Source organism: Mangifera indica, chromosome 4, assembly GCF_011075055.1.
Source record: "Mangifera indica cultivar Alphonso chromosome 4, CATAS_Mindica_2.1, whole genome shotgun sequence".
In the NCBI taxonomy this organism is placed as follows: domain Eukaryota; kingdom Viridiplantae; phylum Streptophyta; class Magnoliopsida; order Sapindales; family Anacardiaceae; genus Mangifera; species Mangifera indica.
In genome coordinates this window covers 12,151,079-12,166,713 of record NC_058140.1, presented here as the reverse complement: position 1 = coordinate 12,166,713, position 15,635 = coordinate 12,151,079, and the positions used below count along the sequence as shown (strand labels likewise).

Here is a 15,635-nt window from a genome sequence, read left to right as displayed (position 1 = left end):
AGAAATGAGATAAAAAACGTTCCATGTTGCAACAGAGAAGAAAAAATCCTAGTCCTGCAAGTTTTGAATCATCTGCAACACTCTGTCCATAGCAGGCCTTTCTCTGGGATTGCTTCCGAGGCAAAGCCGAGCAATTTCAAGCATTTCATCCATGGTTTCCTTCTGAATTTCCCCCATTCTCTTGTCATACATACCTTTTAGCCCTTCTTGCTTTCTGTTCTGCCATACGTACTCTCTCATGTTTGTCACTGCTGGTTTTTTCCCTGTTATAAGCTCTAAGAGCAGAATCCCAAAGCTGTAAACATCAGACTTTTGTGTAAACACTTTTCTGTGTCTCAACTCAGGCGCAATCCGGCCAGCATTCCTTCTGATTATGGTGGCCGCAGGAACAAGGTAAGCCGTCTCGTAGCTCGATAGACATGCTGAGAAGTCCAGTTGAACCATGACATTAGAAGACTTGATCACCCCACAAACAAGCCCTTCACCATTTTTGGTCACCTGGGTATGCAGAAAGGCCACTGCCTTTGCTGCACAAACTGCTATATGCTTTCTAGCTCTCCAACATATTGGAGTAAACTGGATTCCTTCACTTCCTACATTGCGACAAGCCAAGTTCAAGTAAGACTATATCTACTCGTATTACATTATGTAAGTTCTGTCAAAAAATCTTCACCAATAAAGTAATTTATAGGTCAGAATCAAAGCAAGATAAAGATAAATTACCATGTAACAGCTCTTCTAAGCTTCCTAAGCACAGATACTCGTACAAAATAAAAGCTTCTCCACCATACCAGAAGCTGAAATGCATTGGCAGGAGCCAAGTATTTCGAATTGCTCCGAAGAAATTGATCCAATACTCAAGAGTGGCTTCATCAACCAAGCCTTCTCGAACCATTCTCATGGTGATGGTTGAACCACAATCAAGAACCACCTTAAACAAGGACCCCAAGGTGCCTTCACCAAGCCTGACTTTTGCAAGCTGAGCCAATTCTGAAGGGGCTAATTTCTTGGCCACAGTCTGATCTCCAAAAATCACCTTTGTGGGAAGTGCCACCTTAACTTCTAGCAAAGACACTGGAGTCACATTGGTAACTCTTCCATGACTAGATTTGTCCCTGATCATCAGCTTTTTCCCAACTTTGATGCACAGGAAACAGGATCTCATATAGAAGGAAAGCATCAGAATTTTGAGGGGCCTAACGGTCTGAGGAGTTCTTACCATTTTCAATTTTAAGATTCTGGGTAGTTTTTCTGAAGTGCTTTGTGGAAGATAATTGATGCCTTTTGTCCCTTTTGCACTCAAGCTTAAGTGCTTCTTAGGTTTCTCCACAGATTTTTTTCGGAGCCTTCATCCATTGTAGAAACCGAGAAATTTCTTATTAATTTAATTACTTATGTATTAAGGTAAATTCAATCTAATTTAGAACGCAAAATAACTCACAATCAAAATGTAGAAACTCATGTTTTTTATACAATGGCCGAAATACTTACTCCCACCCAAGGTTTAATGTATTTACAAACTTTCACATGCTAATTTTCAAAAACTTAAATATTTATTTGTTTATTAAATTTTATTGTTATTGTCAACAAAAAATTGTCATTTAAAAATTTTATTTAAACTTATATTTTAAGATTATTTTGGAGTTTTAAAATTTTATTTTTGCCTTTTAATCTAATTTTTTTAGGTTTAAAAACAGATTTTTCTCCCTTCAAAAATATAAGGTTGCAAACTCTGATTTTTTTCTTATATACAACCCGCCCCATTTTTTGAAAAATTTCAGTTTCACCCTTATTTATCATAAGTTTCCATATTTTCATCTCCATTGATTTCTCTCCCGTTAGCCCACCTTTGATCTCTAGTAATATCTCTCCCGATTAGCACACTCTCTTTCTTTTCTAGTTGTCTTTATTGAAAATCAAGATAGACAAAATTATTTTGTATAAGACAAAGATAAAGGGTCTTCATTTGAGAGAGAGTATGTAGGAGAGAGAGAGTGAAGGTCGAAGGTGATGAATGATCACTAAAGAGAAATTAAAAAAAATTCTAGAAGAAAATGATTATTTTTTAAATTTTGAATAGAAAAAATTATTAAATTATTAAATAAAAGAAAAATATGATAAAATTTTAGTTTTTATTAATATTTTTATCTAAATAATAATTTTATCTTTAATAATAATAATAAATTTTAATAAATTTTTATATTTTTTAAAATTTACAAGTGGGAGTGAGCTACCCTTGGGTGGGAATAAGTCTTTTGGCCTTGTACAATTTATTAAAGGCAGGATTGATTTTGGGAATAAACGCAAGGCAGATGGCAAAAAGGAAACACTGGATGACTAAAACGCTGTCGTTTAAAACCTAATTGCAACGAAACAGGTTAAATTGATTGCCTTTAAAACCACGTTGAATGGTCTGGTCTTGGGTCTATTTTCAGCTTCATATCGAAGGTGAGTTGTAACCAAAAAGCTTCTTCATTTAATCCAGCAGTTCCAGATCTCACTTATTCTTTTAACGTTTCATTTTACTCTCATTTTGATTACTATTTTGAGCCCACAAAATGGAAGACGATAAGAACAAGAACGAGAACGAGAACCAAAAACCAGAAGAGAAAAAGTCCCAAAACGAAGAAACTAAAGTTGAAGAATCACCAGCGAAATCTGGAGGATGGGGAGGTTGGGGTTTTTCTGCGCTTACAGTTCTATCAGATCTTCAAAAGGCTGCTCAAGAGATCTCTCGCAATGTAAGCTTTAAGTTTCGTTTTTCTCTCTCTTTATGTTAATTAATGAGTTTCTGTTAGCGCACTTGATCATTTGTTTTACTATATGTACTGTGTTCTTGTTATTATTTCTCATTTCTAGATTGTCTTTTTTGAACTGGGATTTAATCGAAGTATGCTTATAGTTTATTGGGAATTCTTGTTACTTTGGTTGAGAGCTGGGTGATTTATATGGGTTAATAAGTAGGGTTAGTTGAGTTGTTAGTATGTGGCTTGCTACAGAAGGCTTGAGCTTCATTTGCAAAAGATCAATGCTGAAGTTTCACATTATTTAATATTGTAGTGTTTATTATCGGCTTTGTTTTGAATTCAAATTCTTGAAGCAGGTTTGGAGGATTTAGGTTAGCCAGAGCAGCCTTTTTTCTAAGAGATAAAATTTTTAAACATCTATATTTTATTTCTCATCGTTGTTGTTTGATGATTTTCAATATGATTGAGCAGTTCTTTGTGGATGCAGGCATCTGTTGCTGCAGAGAAGGCTGCAACGAGCTTCATGGATGTGCAAAATGAAGACTCCGAACCTCTCAAGAAAGAGGAAAAGGTTGAGGACGCTGCATCTGAGAAGGAAAGTGAAGATGAGAATGAAATAAAACGAAAGTCTGCTTTGGAGAAATTGGAGAATGCTAGTGAGGAGTCCTTCCTAGGCCAGGCAAGTGTTTGTTGTATATGTTGGTGTAATCTCTCCAACTGGATAAGCAATTGGCAATGCTAGTTTTGTGTTTCTGCCTCTAAATTTTTATTGTTCTGATCTATGTGGCATCATATCTTGTTTAACATCAATATCTATCTCAAAATTGTTTTGAGCAAAATGCTAAATTGTTGTTGGAAACATGTCAATGTTGTTAATCATGAAAATTGCCATCAGCTTTAATTCTAATTTATTTATTTTCAGTTACTTGTTTCTGTTGCCAAGAGCTGGTAGTTTTGCCCTTTTGGGCTAATTTAAAAAAAACTTGTTAATAATTGCAGGGATTAAGGGTTCTTGATAATTCTGTTGAGAATTTCACTTCTGGAGCTTGGCAGGCTTTAGGAAGCGCATGGAAAGGCAGTACTGCTTTTGTTCAGAAGTATGTTTAATTGCTAGTGTACTGTCAGATAGATAATTTGATCTTTAGTTGCACTCATGGGAACACAATGATAGTGAAGTTTTCTAGCTGAAGGGAGTTTTCTAGTCATGCTCTTTTTATTCCCCTTAAATGAATAAGCTAGTTGGGAGTGTGCTTGTGCGGTTCTGAATGGTACTTTGTGAATATATAATCTGGTAAAGTCAAATGTTTTCAATTAGAATGTACCCTGTGTGGATTGCTGATGATATCAAACAGCTACCATGGCAGATATTTCCTTATCATTTATCTTGAAAGTCATAAATTAAGATAAATTTAGATGTGCAAGTTTGAGCCTGTAATTAATATGTAGAAACATAGTTAGGAAGATTTATATAAGTGTTTGACTTAGCAAATGGATGCTCGTGAGATGATCTTGTTAAAATGTTGAGTTCAATTAAAAATCATACTTTTCCATATATACTAATTGATTTCCTTGATTGATTACTGGTATCTTGTGTTCTGAGCATACTGCATGTGGGATTAAAATTAAGATACATGAATTTCTAAATTAAGACTTAAGCTGCAGACTCATGTTGACAAGTTTCTCTGATCAATTAAAATTCTTCCTTTTGTTTTCTAGGCTTGAGCACTCTGCTGTGAACCTTGCGGGATCTGTTCAGCAGGGTGGGGAAACTGGTTCTGCTGCACCATCCTTGATGGAGGTTTGTTCAACCCTTGTCTTCTTGTGCAATAATGTTTCCTGACTGCTAATCCCACAAATCTAATTTGCAGACTGGAAGAGCTTTTACAGCAAAGGGAATGCAAGTGCTTGAATATGTAGGCAAGGAGACTATCGATCTACTGATCGCAGAGACTGGTATTGACATTGAAAAGAATAAAGATTCAGAACAAGAAGGTAATGAGGATCAGTTATCCGAGGAAGTGACATTTGATCGTTGCTTCTACATATATGGAGGTCCAGAACAGATAGAGGTCACTTTCTCATCCTTGAAGTTGAACTTTGCACAGCAAAATATATAACTGTTAATAACATTGAACCATGATGATGTCAGGAACTGGAGGCGTTGTCCAACCACCATGCACTCTTATTTAATAGAAGAAAGGCAAAATTATCATCAGATCAGAAATCTGCATGTGATGGAAATCTCAAACGAGTCCAGAAAATTTTTAGCTTGAGTACTGAAGTGGATGGTAGTGCTGAGTCAGATAGAGGAAAAAAAGTAGAAACTGGAACTGAGGGATGTGGTGAAGAAATGAAGAATTTATTTGATTTGAGCGTCAGCAAGGCTGCTGATATGGCTACAGGGTAATGTGCTTTGTTCCATATGCTTTCTTGTTCTTGTTCATCAGTTTCTAATTTTATTTAATTTATTTCAACCTTTTCATAGGCCAGTTTTATTGGCTGTGCTTGTTTGCATTGATTTATTGGTTCTATTGTTAGTATTTGGTCTTTCATTTGATGTTATTGACTTTTGTGATTTTATAGTTGGGCTGCTTTTGTGTTTGACTGTATAAATTCATAGCATCCAATCAGCAGCTCACTCATTTTTTCTTTTGAAAATTTGAATGTTGTATGCCAAAAATCCTGCATTGGTTTTCCTCAAGGAATGTTCATGTGGACCCTAGTTTTCTTGTTTGTTTATTCAATTGTGATTGCAATATCAGCTGGGCTGATATTAATGAGTATTCTGATTTTGGATATAAGAATGTCATACATCAGTTGGAATGTGACCTTTTTCCTGTACTTAACTCCTTTGCTTCATGCACTAATTAATGATTTTCGTATGTCTGCAGCTTCACGAATGCCTTAGCAGGACTAACTGTCAATGATATTGTTCAAAGGACTGCTGGCAGACTAGAATCTGTTCATTCAGAGGGTGTTCATGTATGGAATTAAATTGGAGTTTTTGAAACCTCTTCCACCCAACTGCTTTTAGTGGACTTTGCTTTTGTTTTCTGGTTAATTAGATTTAATAAGTTGATGCATGTCTTGCAGAGACTCTCCGAAATGTGCTGTGTTGCTGTATCTCAATTGCTTTTGCTCGGAAAATCCATAATATCAAATGCTAGCAAGATTCAAGATGGAGATGCTGATAGTGATGCTTTGAATATTGACTGGCCTGAGGATTCTGTTGAAAAAGCTAAAATAATCAGAACAAAGGCACAATCAATGACAGCATATCTAGAAGCAGTTTCAAACAGCTTTATTACAGGTTTGATGTTTGACACTCAAATGTCATGATAATTAAATTGTATTTCTCTGAAATGAATAATTTTACCGTGCCAATACATATTTACATGTCAAGCTTAGTAGAGATTTTGGTTTTGTCAATAATGATGAGCAGTGAATTGGAAGCCTCTTAAAAAATTTTGAACCATATTTATAAGGTCTAAAATTATGTGGTTCTGTTCTCATTATTGAACATAATAAACTTAATACTGTCAATAATGTCTTCTGCTTGGGAGTGTTAAGGAACGCCGAAAAGATGCATCTCCTCAGTGTATCCTTACTAGGAAATTTTTGTATATTCCAAGCTTAGTGTTTTAGGTTTTTACCTTGATTAATTTGTGTTATGCTATGCTTAAGGTGTTCCATAGTGAGATTTCAAGCCCTATGTCATCATTCATCTTTGTTTCTGACAAACTTCTTGTGCGTTTTAAAAAATTTCTACACTAATTAAGACTTGCTGATTGGAAGAAGTAATTTTCTCCTTTTAGGCATATCTGATGTTGCTGAATCTTACCAATCAGCCATGAAGAGTGCTTCTGCCAATTCTCCTGAAGTTGCAAAACCATCAATTCAGGAAAAAGCTAATGCCTTCTCTGAAAATCTCCGTGCTGGTCACACAACTGCAGTGGGAAAAATCCAGGACGGGCTCCAATACTTGTCTTATGTAGTCCTTTCAACTTCTATTCCTGCAGCATGATGACTAAAGATACTCAACTCAGTTATACCTCAATGACTTAATGTTTCATTTCTATTTTGTACAGAGTAGCATATGTAGCGTGTTGTCCACGATCTTGTTCGGAACTATATGTCATGCAACTGAAATTCGTAGGAGAAAGAATTTTTATCTGTACTCCTTCAAACGTTTAGATAAAATAAGAGCAATGAAACATTTAGTTTGATATGGATTTGAGAAAGATGGTCCTGGATGCAATAATCTTAATCTGCATTTAGGGTTTAGATATTTCTTGATGATTTCATGGATCTTAGATCACTTTCTGCAGTTTGCTTTGATTCTGACGGTGTTTGGCCAGTTTGATGGGGAAAATGTAGATGATATGCCGTTTTTGTTTAGATGATGCGGTTGAGATGCATCTGCTCTTAGACAGTGGGTACCACTTGTCATTCATGTCACTGCCTTATACGTTTCGGAAACCATACAAATAATTTCTATGATCGGTACTGAAGTTCTGTCAGTTGTGATGATCTGCGAGATTGATGGAGCTTATCCTTCCAGTTATGATGATCTTTATGAGTTACATTTTTGCAGCAGAAGCTTCCAAACAAAACCCATCAACCAATTTTATTTTCTTTCCAATTCAAACTGTCCATGTTTAATGTGATTTAGCTAATAAATATTATTTTTGCTATATGGATATATTATGGCGTGAAGTGGAAAAAGAAACGAGAGTGAGGCTTTGCAGAACATTTCCTATTCTTTGTAATCTTCCTCTGATAGCTGATTAGTATAATCAGTGGTCCTCCTTTTCATTTGTTTCCATTTTTCTTTGTATTTTTCATCATCTTGCTCATCTTATTAGTTCATCATTAGCCATTCAGTGCAAGTGCTTTTTCCTGGCTGTCTCTTTCCCTCAACCTCCATTGAAGACTACATTAAACTAATAATCAGCATAATGCTCAATGGGCCCTCGCAAAAGGGTGTCAATGTGTCATCTCCTCATCCTCTGTCCCACAAAAATGGCAGACTCCACAAGAAATAGAAATAGCAACATCATCAACACCTGCTGGCGTTGAAATTGTAGAAATTTCCGAACTAACCCACCTTACTGTACATTATATCACCTTCATTGGTCCAGGTTCAATGTATTTAAATTGATACAAAGATTATCAAACACAGCCACTAGTTTCTTATACCATCCATCACACTGTCCACATATTATCCAACCATGCCTGAAGTTGATCCAGCCTTCATTCAACCAACTGATTTTCGCCCACAAAACAAAGTTATTGAAGCCGATGAAATCCCAGTTATTGACTTGTCTGGTGACACCAAAGAAATTGCCTTGGAGCTTGGCCAAGCATGCAAGAAATGGGGATTTTTTCAGGTCATCAATCATGGAGTGCCTTCGGAATTGCGCAAAAGGATGGAAAGGATGGCAAAGGAATTCTTTGATCAACCAATGGAGGAGAAGAAGCTGGTGAAGAGAGATGAAGTGAATCCTATGGGATACTATGATAGTGAACATACCAAGAATGTAAGGGATTGGAAGGAGGTGTTTGATTTATTGGTGAAAGATCCTTCCTTTGTGCCAGCTTCCCATGAGCCTGATGATGAACAACTAAGGATGTTGACAAACCAGTGGCCTCAGTACCCTCATGAATTTAGGTAAAATAACTCCTTCAAAGTACCATACTGTTTTCTTGAATCTACCTATATAAATGACAAATGTATTGCTAGAAATGTGTTTTTCTTTGGATTGAATGTGAGTCTCCACCCTAGAACATCCAAACCCTTGTGCTTGAGGATACATGGGGTATCCAGAGATATGGTTTCTTAAACCAGATTTTAATTTTAAAACAGGAAAAAAGTGTTGCCAGAAATGGATTAAGAAACCCATTTTGCTTTCAGGTTTGCTCTTTCTTTATACGCTCTAATTCATTGTACTGGCTAGGGACACATGTAAGGCATATGCAGGAGAGGTGGAAAAACTAGCATACAAGTTGTTAGAATTTATCTCCCTCAGCTTAGGCTTGCCCGCAAATCGGATGCATGGTTATTTTAAAGATCAAATCAGCTTTATGCGGCTGAATTACTATCCTCCTTGCCCTTCTCCTGATCTAGCTCTAGGTGTTGGTCCACACAAAGATGGAGGTGCATTAACTGTCCTCGCTCAAGATGATGTTGGTGGGCTTCAAATTAAGAGGAAATCAGATGGAGAGTGGATTCCTGTTAGACCAATCCCAGATGCCTTTATTATTAACCTTGGTGATGCTACTCAGGTACTTTTCTTTAATCTTTCAAAGTTTTCATTGGTTCAGGTTTCTTTGAAATCAAATGGTGTGGAATGTTTTCATTTAATGTCTAGATGTAAGGCTACATTGTGAGTGGTGATCTTTTTGCAGGTATGGAGCAATGATACATATGAAAGTCCAGAGCACAGGGTGGTGGTGAACTCTACAAAGGGAAGGATATCTATTCCATTCTTCTTCTTCCCTGCCCACTATGTTATGTTGAAGCCTTTCGAGGAGCTTGTTAGTGAACAAAATCCTGCCAAATACAGGGAATTCAACTGGGGCAAATTTTTTGCTTCTAGAAATCGCAGCGATTACAACAAGCAAAATGTGGAAAACATTCAGATTCGCCATTTCAGGATATAGGAGTAATCATGGCCAAGTGAGTTTGGCTAAATTTACAATCTTAAGTTGCATTGGCTTCGTAAATAAAGCTTGTATATTATTAATAAAACACACACTCCTGAATCTGAGTGAGAGTTAAGAAGAATTTGACATCAAAATATGATAAGTGGAGGCCTCATCTCCTCCATCTTTTGGTATTAACACTGAAACAGCTTAAAAACTTCTCAGTTTTTACTGTATTTTTTCTTCAATTTCTGATAAGAAAATGTAACACCTCATCTTCAGACCATACCGCTGGGAGTAACTATTGAGATGATTTGTCATGCATGCAACAAAAATTTTTTCATACATGTGCATTACGAGAAAACTATTTTATGAAATACCTTGATAAATTTTTATTAAAATAGAAATATGATCCAAAATGTTAAAAATGATAATTATTCAATTGGAACCCACAATCCATAAAAAAAACTGATAGTAATAATAATAATGTATAAAATAATCTCAAAAGTAATTAGTTAATGAATAAATGGAGCATCTACGATAGTGGCCGAACTATCACTGAGCTAATTCTCTAGTCTCCCTGTTCGTTCTGCCTTTATGTCTACCTATAAGCCAAAAACAATATACGAGTGATAGTACACCTAGTAAGCACGCAATAAACCGAGCATTTCGAAACCATCAGTGACAGCCTAGTTGTCTCCATATCCATAAAAATCTAGTGTCCCAAACACTTGTCACATGGATGTCTTAGACACCTCTTACCATTTCAAGTCGTCGATCATAATGCTCTTAAGTATGACATCCCAAACATCTCTTATGTCTTATCGAGAGTCAGGGTAGACAACTCGGATGACTTTTATAACCTTTACCCCATTGAAACGAATATCTCATAAACTTCGTATAACTAGTAAATCATTAAAACGAACATCTCAGACACCTCTAAAAATGAACCCAATTGGAATGGACATCCTGGACATTTCTTTCATCCCTTGACATCTCATATAGGGCAAAAATATTCTTTCCAAGCCCTCAATACAACATACCTTCTTACCTTAGAGGACGACGGTTCTACACTAAGGATGACCTTTCCAAAAAGTAATAGGATGACCGTTCCTCCCTAACCTAGTCCTCACGTGTCGAATAAGCTATGTTTTGAAATTACCAATCTAACCGTTATGCTTAATGCAAACATCGTCTCCTACTTTACAATGGGACAGCCATCCTAGTCCTACTGGGATAGATGTCTCCAACCTTTGAAAGCTATGAAATCTCGTTGTTTTTGACAATGATTCGCATAATTGAAATATCCCGAATCAACCTAAAACTCCCTTACTTTATTCCATTTACCAAAACCAATCCAAAGATACCCATATCACAACAACCTATAACAAGGCTCAAAGAATTTCATATATATATTCTTAATATCCTACCATCATCATGACCATATTCATGTACAATACATACATACATATATAAATGTATGTATATTGCAACACCATAGTATAACTACTCTAAATACAAATCGCACATATCATAATAAAACAGGGCATTAGACATGAGAAGGAAAAAAATTCGCCTACTTCTCCTCCGACGATGCTTAGTCTTCACGTGGCAAGAATCTGGTGGCGTTCATTTGCTCTGGCAGCTCTCAATCCTCACTGCACCCTATGAGAAAATTGAGTCTAGGGTTAGAATGTATAACCTAAACATGACACTGAGAGGAGTTTTATAACTGTTGTAAAACACACATGAGATGACCATCCCTTCAAGTGGGACAAGTGTTCCCAAGATTCACATCGTGAAAATTGCACAAACCCGATTTGAAATTGTTAGCTTATAAGGATGGGCATCCCACAAGTTTGACTTTTTTGTTGACCTTGTAAATTCAATGTAGTCAAACCTTCCGAAAGAGCTGAATTATGCCAAATGACTAAATTACCTCTGAACGTACATGAGGTTACTACAAAAAATTAACTCTGAAGATATGTGTAGGTAGAGATGCCACAAGGTTACTAACGACAGCAAATGATTGAATTGTGTCAGTGGCTACGAAATTTTGAAATGTTCATCAATTGCCAATGGTTGTATTTAGAGTAACACAAGCAATAATCTTTATTTTATTACATATGTAACATTACTATAATAGTATAGTGTTCTTCTCCTGTATTTCTACAGCATGGCATCTGAAGGCCACAAATTTTATTTATTCTGACAATAATAGAGCTGCTTTTATGAGTTACTTAAACCACTCTCCTCACTCTGGAACTCTGAAGTGATGAACTTGGATGTTCTCCACATCAAGCTTCTTGAAATTACTTTGCTTTCTGGTAGCTATAAACTTTCCCCAGTTGTATGCCCGATACTTGGCCGGATTTCTCTCGTTTATCAGCTCATCCAGGGGTTTCACCATGGTGTAATGCGCCGGATTAAAGAAAAATGCAATAGAAAACCTCTCCTTCTCGGTGTTAACCACCACTCGATGCTCCACACTCTCATAAATTTCATTGGTCCAAGCCTGCATGTTCAAACCTTTCCATTAATCACCAAATTTTGAATGCTACTGAATCTTTATCCTGATCCTGCAAAAACGCATTTATACCTGGAGAATGTCACCAACATTGATGATATAAGCATCCGGCGTGGGCTTCACACGAATCCATTCTCCATTAGATTTGCATTTCACTTCGAGTCCTCCGACATCATCTTGAGCGAGGATGGTCAGGGCACCGGAGTCCTTGTGTCGTCCGACTCCCAGAGCCAAGTGAGGAACTGGGCAGGGAGGATAATGATTAAATCTAACAAGGCTGGTTTGATCTCTGTAAAATTTAGCGAAAGTGTTTTCTGGCAGGCCAAGGCTCAGGGCAATAAGTTCCATCAATTTGTAACCTAGTTTCACCACTTCTCTTGCATATTCTTCACAGGCCTCTCTGGTTCGGAAAGTTCATCAAATATAACAAATGCAAACAACATATACAAAATCCTTTTAGAGTTCGAAAAATATTACCTAAATTCAGGAGGGTACTCAGGCAACCAATTAAATTACTCGATGACTTCCTTGTCATCAGGATCAGAGGAAGCTGAGACTAACATTAGATTCTGCACGGCAAAATCAAACAACTCTTTCCAATCTCTAACGTTCTTGGTGTGATCAGCATCATAATAACCCAAGGCAGTTGCTTCATCTCTCCTCACCTTCCTCTTCTTCTCCAATGGTTGAGCAAAAAATTTCCTTGATGCATTCTCAATCTTTTGGCGCTTCTCCAGGGGCACTCCATGGTTGATTACCTGGAAGAAACCCCAGTTCTTGCATGCATTGCGTATCTCCAAAACAAGGCCATCAATGTTCCTGTGATCATCATGTGAGTTTAAAACCATGGGGGCGTTTGGTTCAAGTTATCAAAGATTATCTTGGTAATCTATCTTTTATTTCCTTGTTTAATTTGTCAGTAATAAAATATTACAGTAATTTTCTATTACCAATACTGACATGACAGGTAATATAGATGGTAATCTGATTATCACCTTCACCTTAGGTATTTAAAGATTACCAAGCTAATCTTGATTTTATTATAATTATATTATTATTTATTAATTTTTTGGGATAAAAATAAATTTATTTTTAATTAATATGATAAATAATATAAAAAATATTTAAAAATAATTATATTCAGGGGCATTTAAGTAAAATAATTTATTAGTAATCTTTTATTACCTTTAACCAAACATAATAATTATTTATATCTATCAAATTTTATCAAACATAGTAATTATTTATACCCAGTAATCTTCTAAATAATTTATCTTCAAGATAATTTTTCTATTTTGATAATAAAATATTATTCAAACCAAACACCTTATAAGAGATCAATTAAAAGAATGCCTTGGGCTTCAGTTCCTGAAAGTTTAGGCCTGTGCTCCGGGGCCTGGATAAAAGCCTGATCTATTTCTCCCTCCATGGTGTATAGTTAACATTCAATAAGACAAGAGGTTTATCACTTTAACTTTTGAAAAATGATATTGATTCGAAATTGAGATTACGTAGTCTTTCATAATGTAGAAGAGTTGGGCATGTGAGATTTGACACAAGCAGCATTAGGGGGTAAATGTGGCACTGCAGGTGATGAAATGCGTAGCAAAATTTGTTTTGGTTAATTGTGACGCAAGTGCTTGCACCTGCATGATTTGAAGTTACTTTGCCAAGAAAATTTTGTGCTATCCAATATAATTGTCTGCATTGATTCTTGATTAATGTATGCACTGATTTGGACAGAGACCAATTACTGCAGAGCTTGGAATCCGACGATGATTAATCTGACTAAAATTTTCGTGCCAAATTAAACAGCTGATTATTCTTTGTTTACTGCTGCAATCATGCAAGCAGATACGTCACTTAATCAGTTGATCTTCAATAGTGAACAGAAGCTCGGCCGATTGTTACGTGAAGACGACAAATTTCGCTTGTTTATTTGTAATCAGGCTAAACGACAAGAGCATCCTCCTTAATTCTCAAGGTATTACGTGGCCACTATCACTTTTCCCAATATCCCGTCTACATTCATTCTTGTTCTCCCACCATAAATTGTAAGAATCATTTATCACTATCACAAGTCACAAGCCACTAATCTAATCAATCGCCATGGGGGAAGTAGATCCAGCTTTCATTCAGGCGCCTGAACACAGGCCTAAACTTTCCGTCATTGAAACCCAAGGCATACCTTTGATTGATCTCTCAGCTTTAAACTCTTCTGAAGGCACCATTGATGGAGCCCTGGTTTCGCAGATAGGTGATGCATGCAAGAAATGGGGTTTCTTCCAGGTGATCAACCATGGAGTGCCCCTGGAAAAGCGCCAGAGAATAGAAGATGTAGCCAGGAAATTTTTCGCCCTGCCGTTGGAGGAGAAGAGGAAAGTTCGGAGAGATGAGAAGAAGGTGTTGGGTTACTATGATACTGAGCATACTAAAAACGTTAGAGATTGGAAAGAAGTGTTTGATTTTACTGTATACGATCCAACCTTCATCCCAGCTTCACCTGACCCCGATGATGAAGAAATAACTGAGTGGCATAATCAGTGGCCTCAGAATCCCCCTGAATTAAGGTAAAACTTATTTGCAAGATTGTAATTCTATTCTTTTATGAAATCTAATGATATTGTTTTGCCAGGGAGGCATTAGAAGAATATGCCAAAGAGATGGAGAAACTGGCTTTCAAATTGTTGGAATTGATTGCTTTGAGTCTGGGGTTGCCTGGAAACATATTCCAGGGCTTCTTCAAAGAACAAACCACCTTCATTAGACTCAATCACTACCCGCCTTGCCCAGCCTCTCACCTCACACTTGGCGTCGGTCGACACAAGGACGCCGGGGCCTTAACTGTACTCGCTCAAGATGATGTTGGAGGACTTGAAGTGAAGAGAAAATGGGACGGCGAGTGGGTTCGTGTCAAGCCCACCCCGGATTCTTATACCATAAACGTTGGTGACATGGTTCAGGTTGCAACTTCAAAATCAACTCAACAAAGATCAAATGTAAAACTGCTCTGCTGATTTGTTTAATCTGACAATTGATATGGTTGTGCAGGTGTGGAGCAATGAAGCTTATGAGAGCGTGGAGCACAGGGTGATGGTGAACTCAGAGAGGGAAAGATTTTCGATTCCGTACTTCTTAATGCCTGCACATTACACCATTGTGAAGCCCTTGGATAAGGTGATAAATGAGCACAATCCTGCTAAATATAGAGCATACAAGTGGGGAAGGTTTTTCGCACAGAGAAAGCTGAGTAATTTCAGGAAGCTTGATGTGGAGAACATTCAGATCTCTCATTTCAAGATAGAAGACCTATCAAACAAGCTAGAGGGAGCTCTCAAAATCAAGAAGTAAACATTAATCAAGTTGCTTTCTGTGATTGATAGCAAGCTGTAAGCATAGCAGAAATGAGGCTTTGCAAATGTGGTGTGTGTTTCAGCCTAGTGCTCTAATAATGTCCTGTAAATGAGAATAATGGAATTTGATGGAGATTTGTCTTTCTGAATTTTTTCTAGCTGAATCATGAAATAGCCCATCTCCAATAGAGGCCAAATCCAAGATGTGATGCCCCGACTGCTCACAGTAATAGGAAGAGTGAATGTATTTTCACCCTGTGAGTTTAATGCAATAATGCATTTTTCTCTCCAAATTGAGGTTTAGCAGGTTAAACATAAGGGTGGGTATGGCTGGTGTAATATTTTATTGTCAATAACAAAATA

The 15,635-nt window shown here is 36.8% G+C and overlaps 4 protein-coding genes and 1 pseudogene across 4 annotated transcripts; 3 read left to right on the top strand and 2 right to left on the bottom strand.

Annotated features, from left to right (window-relative positions):
• Nucleotides 1–48: 48 nt before the first annotated feature.
• LOC123214297 (probable inactive receptor kinase At1g48480) lies at nt 49–1,222 on the bottom strand. The gene is made up of 2 exons (XM_044634060.1): nt 724–1,222; nt 49–593 (listed from the first exon to the last, which is right to left on the bottom strand). The coding sequence occupies exons 1-2, from the start codon at nt 1,220–1,222 to the stop codon at nt 49–51; spliced, it is 1,044 nt and encodes a 347-aa protein (XP_044489995.1).
• A 1,196-nt stretch (nt 1,223–2,418) lies between these two features.
• Nucleotides 2,419–6,975, top strand: LOC123214077. The gene is made up of 9 exons (XM_044633784.1): nt 2,419–2,741; nt 3,235–3,426; nt 3,747–3,844; nt 4,464–4,545; nt 4,616–4,816; nt 4,897–5,150; nt 5,639–5,729; nt 5,841–6,057; nt 6,563–6,975. The coding sequence occupies exons 1-9, from the start codon at nt 2,559–2,561 to the stop codon at nt 6,769–6,771; spliced, it is 1,527 nt and encodes a 508-aa protein (XP_044489719.1). The 5' UTR covers nt 2,419–2,558; the 3' UTR covers nt 6,772–6,975.
• Nucleotides 6,976–7,902: 927 nt separating this feature from the next.
• Nucleotides 7,903–9,678, top strand: LOC123214078 (protein DMR6-LIKE OXYGENASE 2-like). Its single transcript, XM_044633785.1, has 3 exons — nt 7,903–8,418; nt 8,705–9,032; nt 9,156–9,678. Exons 1-3 carry the CDS (start codon nt 7,979–7,981, stop codon nt 9,408–9,410), a joined length of 1,023 nt encoding a protein of 340 aa, XP_044489720.1. The 5' UTR covers nt 7,903–7,978; the 3' UTR covers nt 9,411–9,678.
• Nucleotides 9,679–11,486: 1,808 nt separating this feature from the next.
• On the bottom strand, nt 11,487–13,377 carry LOC123214076 (annotated as a pseudogene).
• Nucleotides 13,378–13,989: 612 nt separating this feature from the next.
• LOC123214075 (flavanone 3-dioxygenase 2-like) lies at nt 13,990–15,421 on the top strand. Its single transcript, XM_044633782.1, has 3 exons — nt 13,990–14,489; nt 14,555–14,882; nt 14,971–15,421. The coding sequence occupies exons 1-3, from the start codon at nt 14,029–14,031 to the stop codon at nt 15,268–15,270; spliced, it is 1,089 nt and encodes a 362-aa protein (XP_044489717.1). The 5' UTR covers nt 13,990–14,028; the 3' UTR covers nt 15,271–15,421.
• The last annotated feature ends 214 nt before the right edge of the window (nt 15,422–15,635 follow it).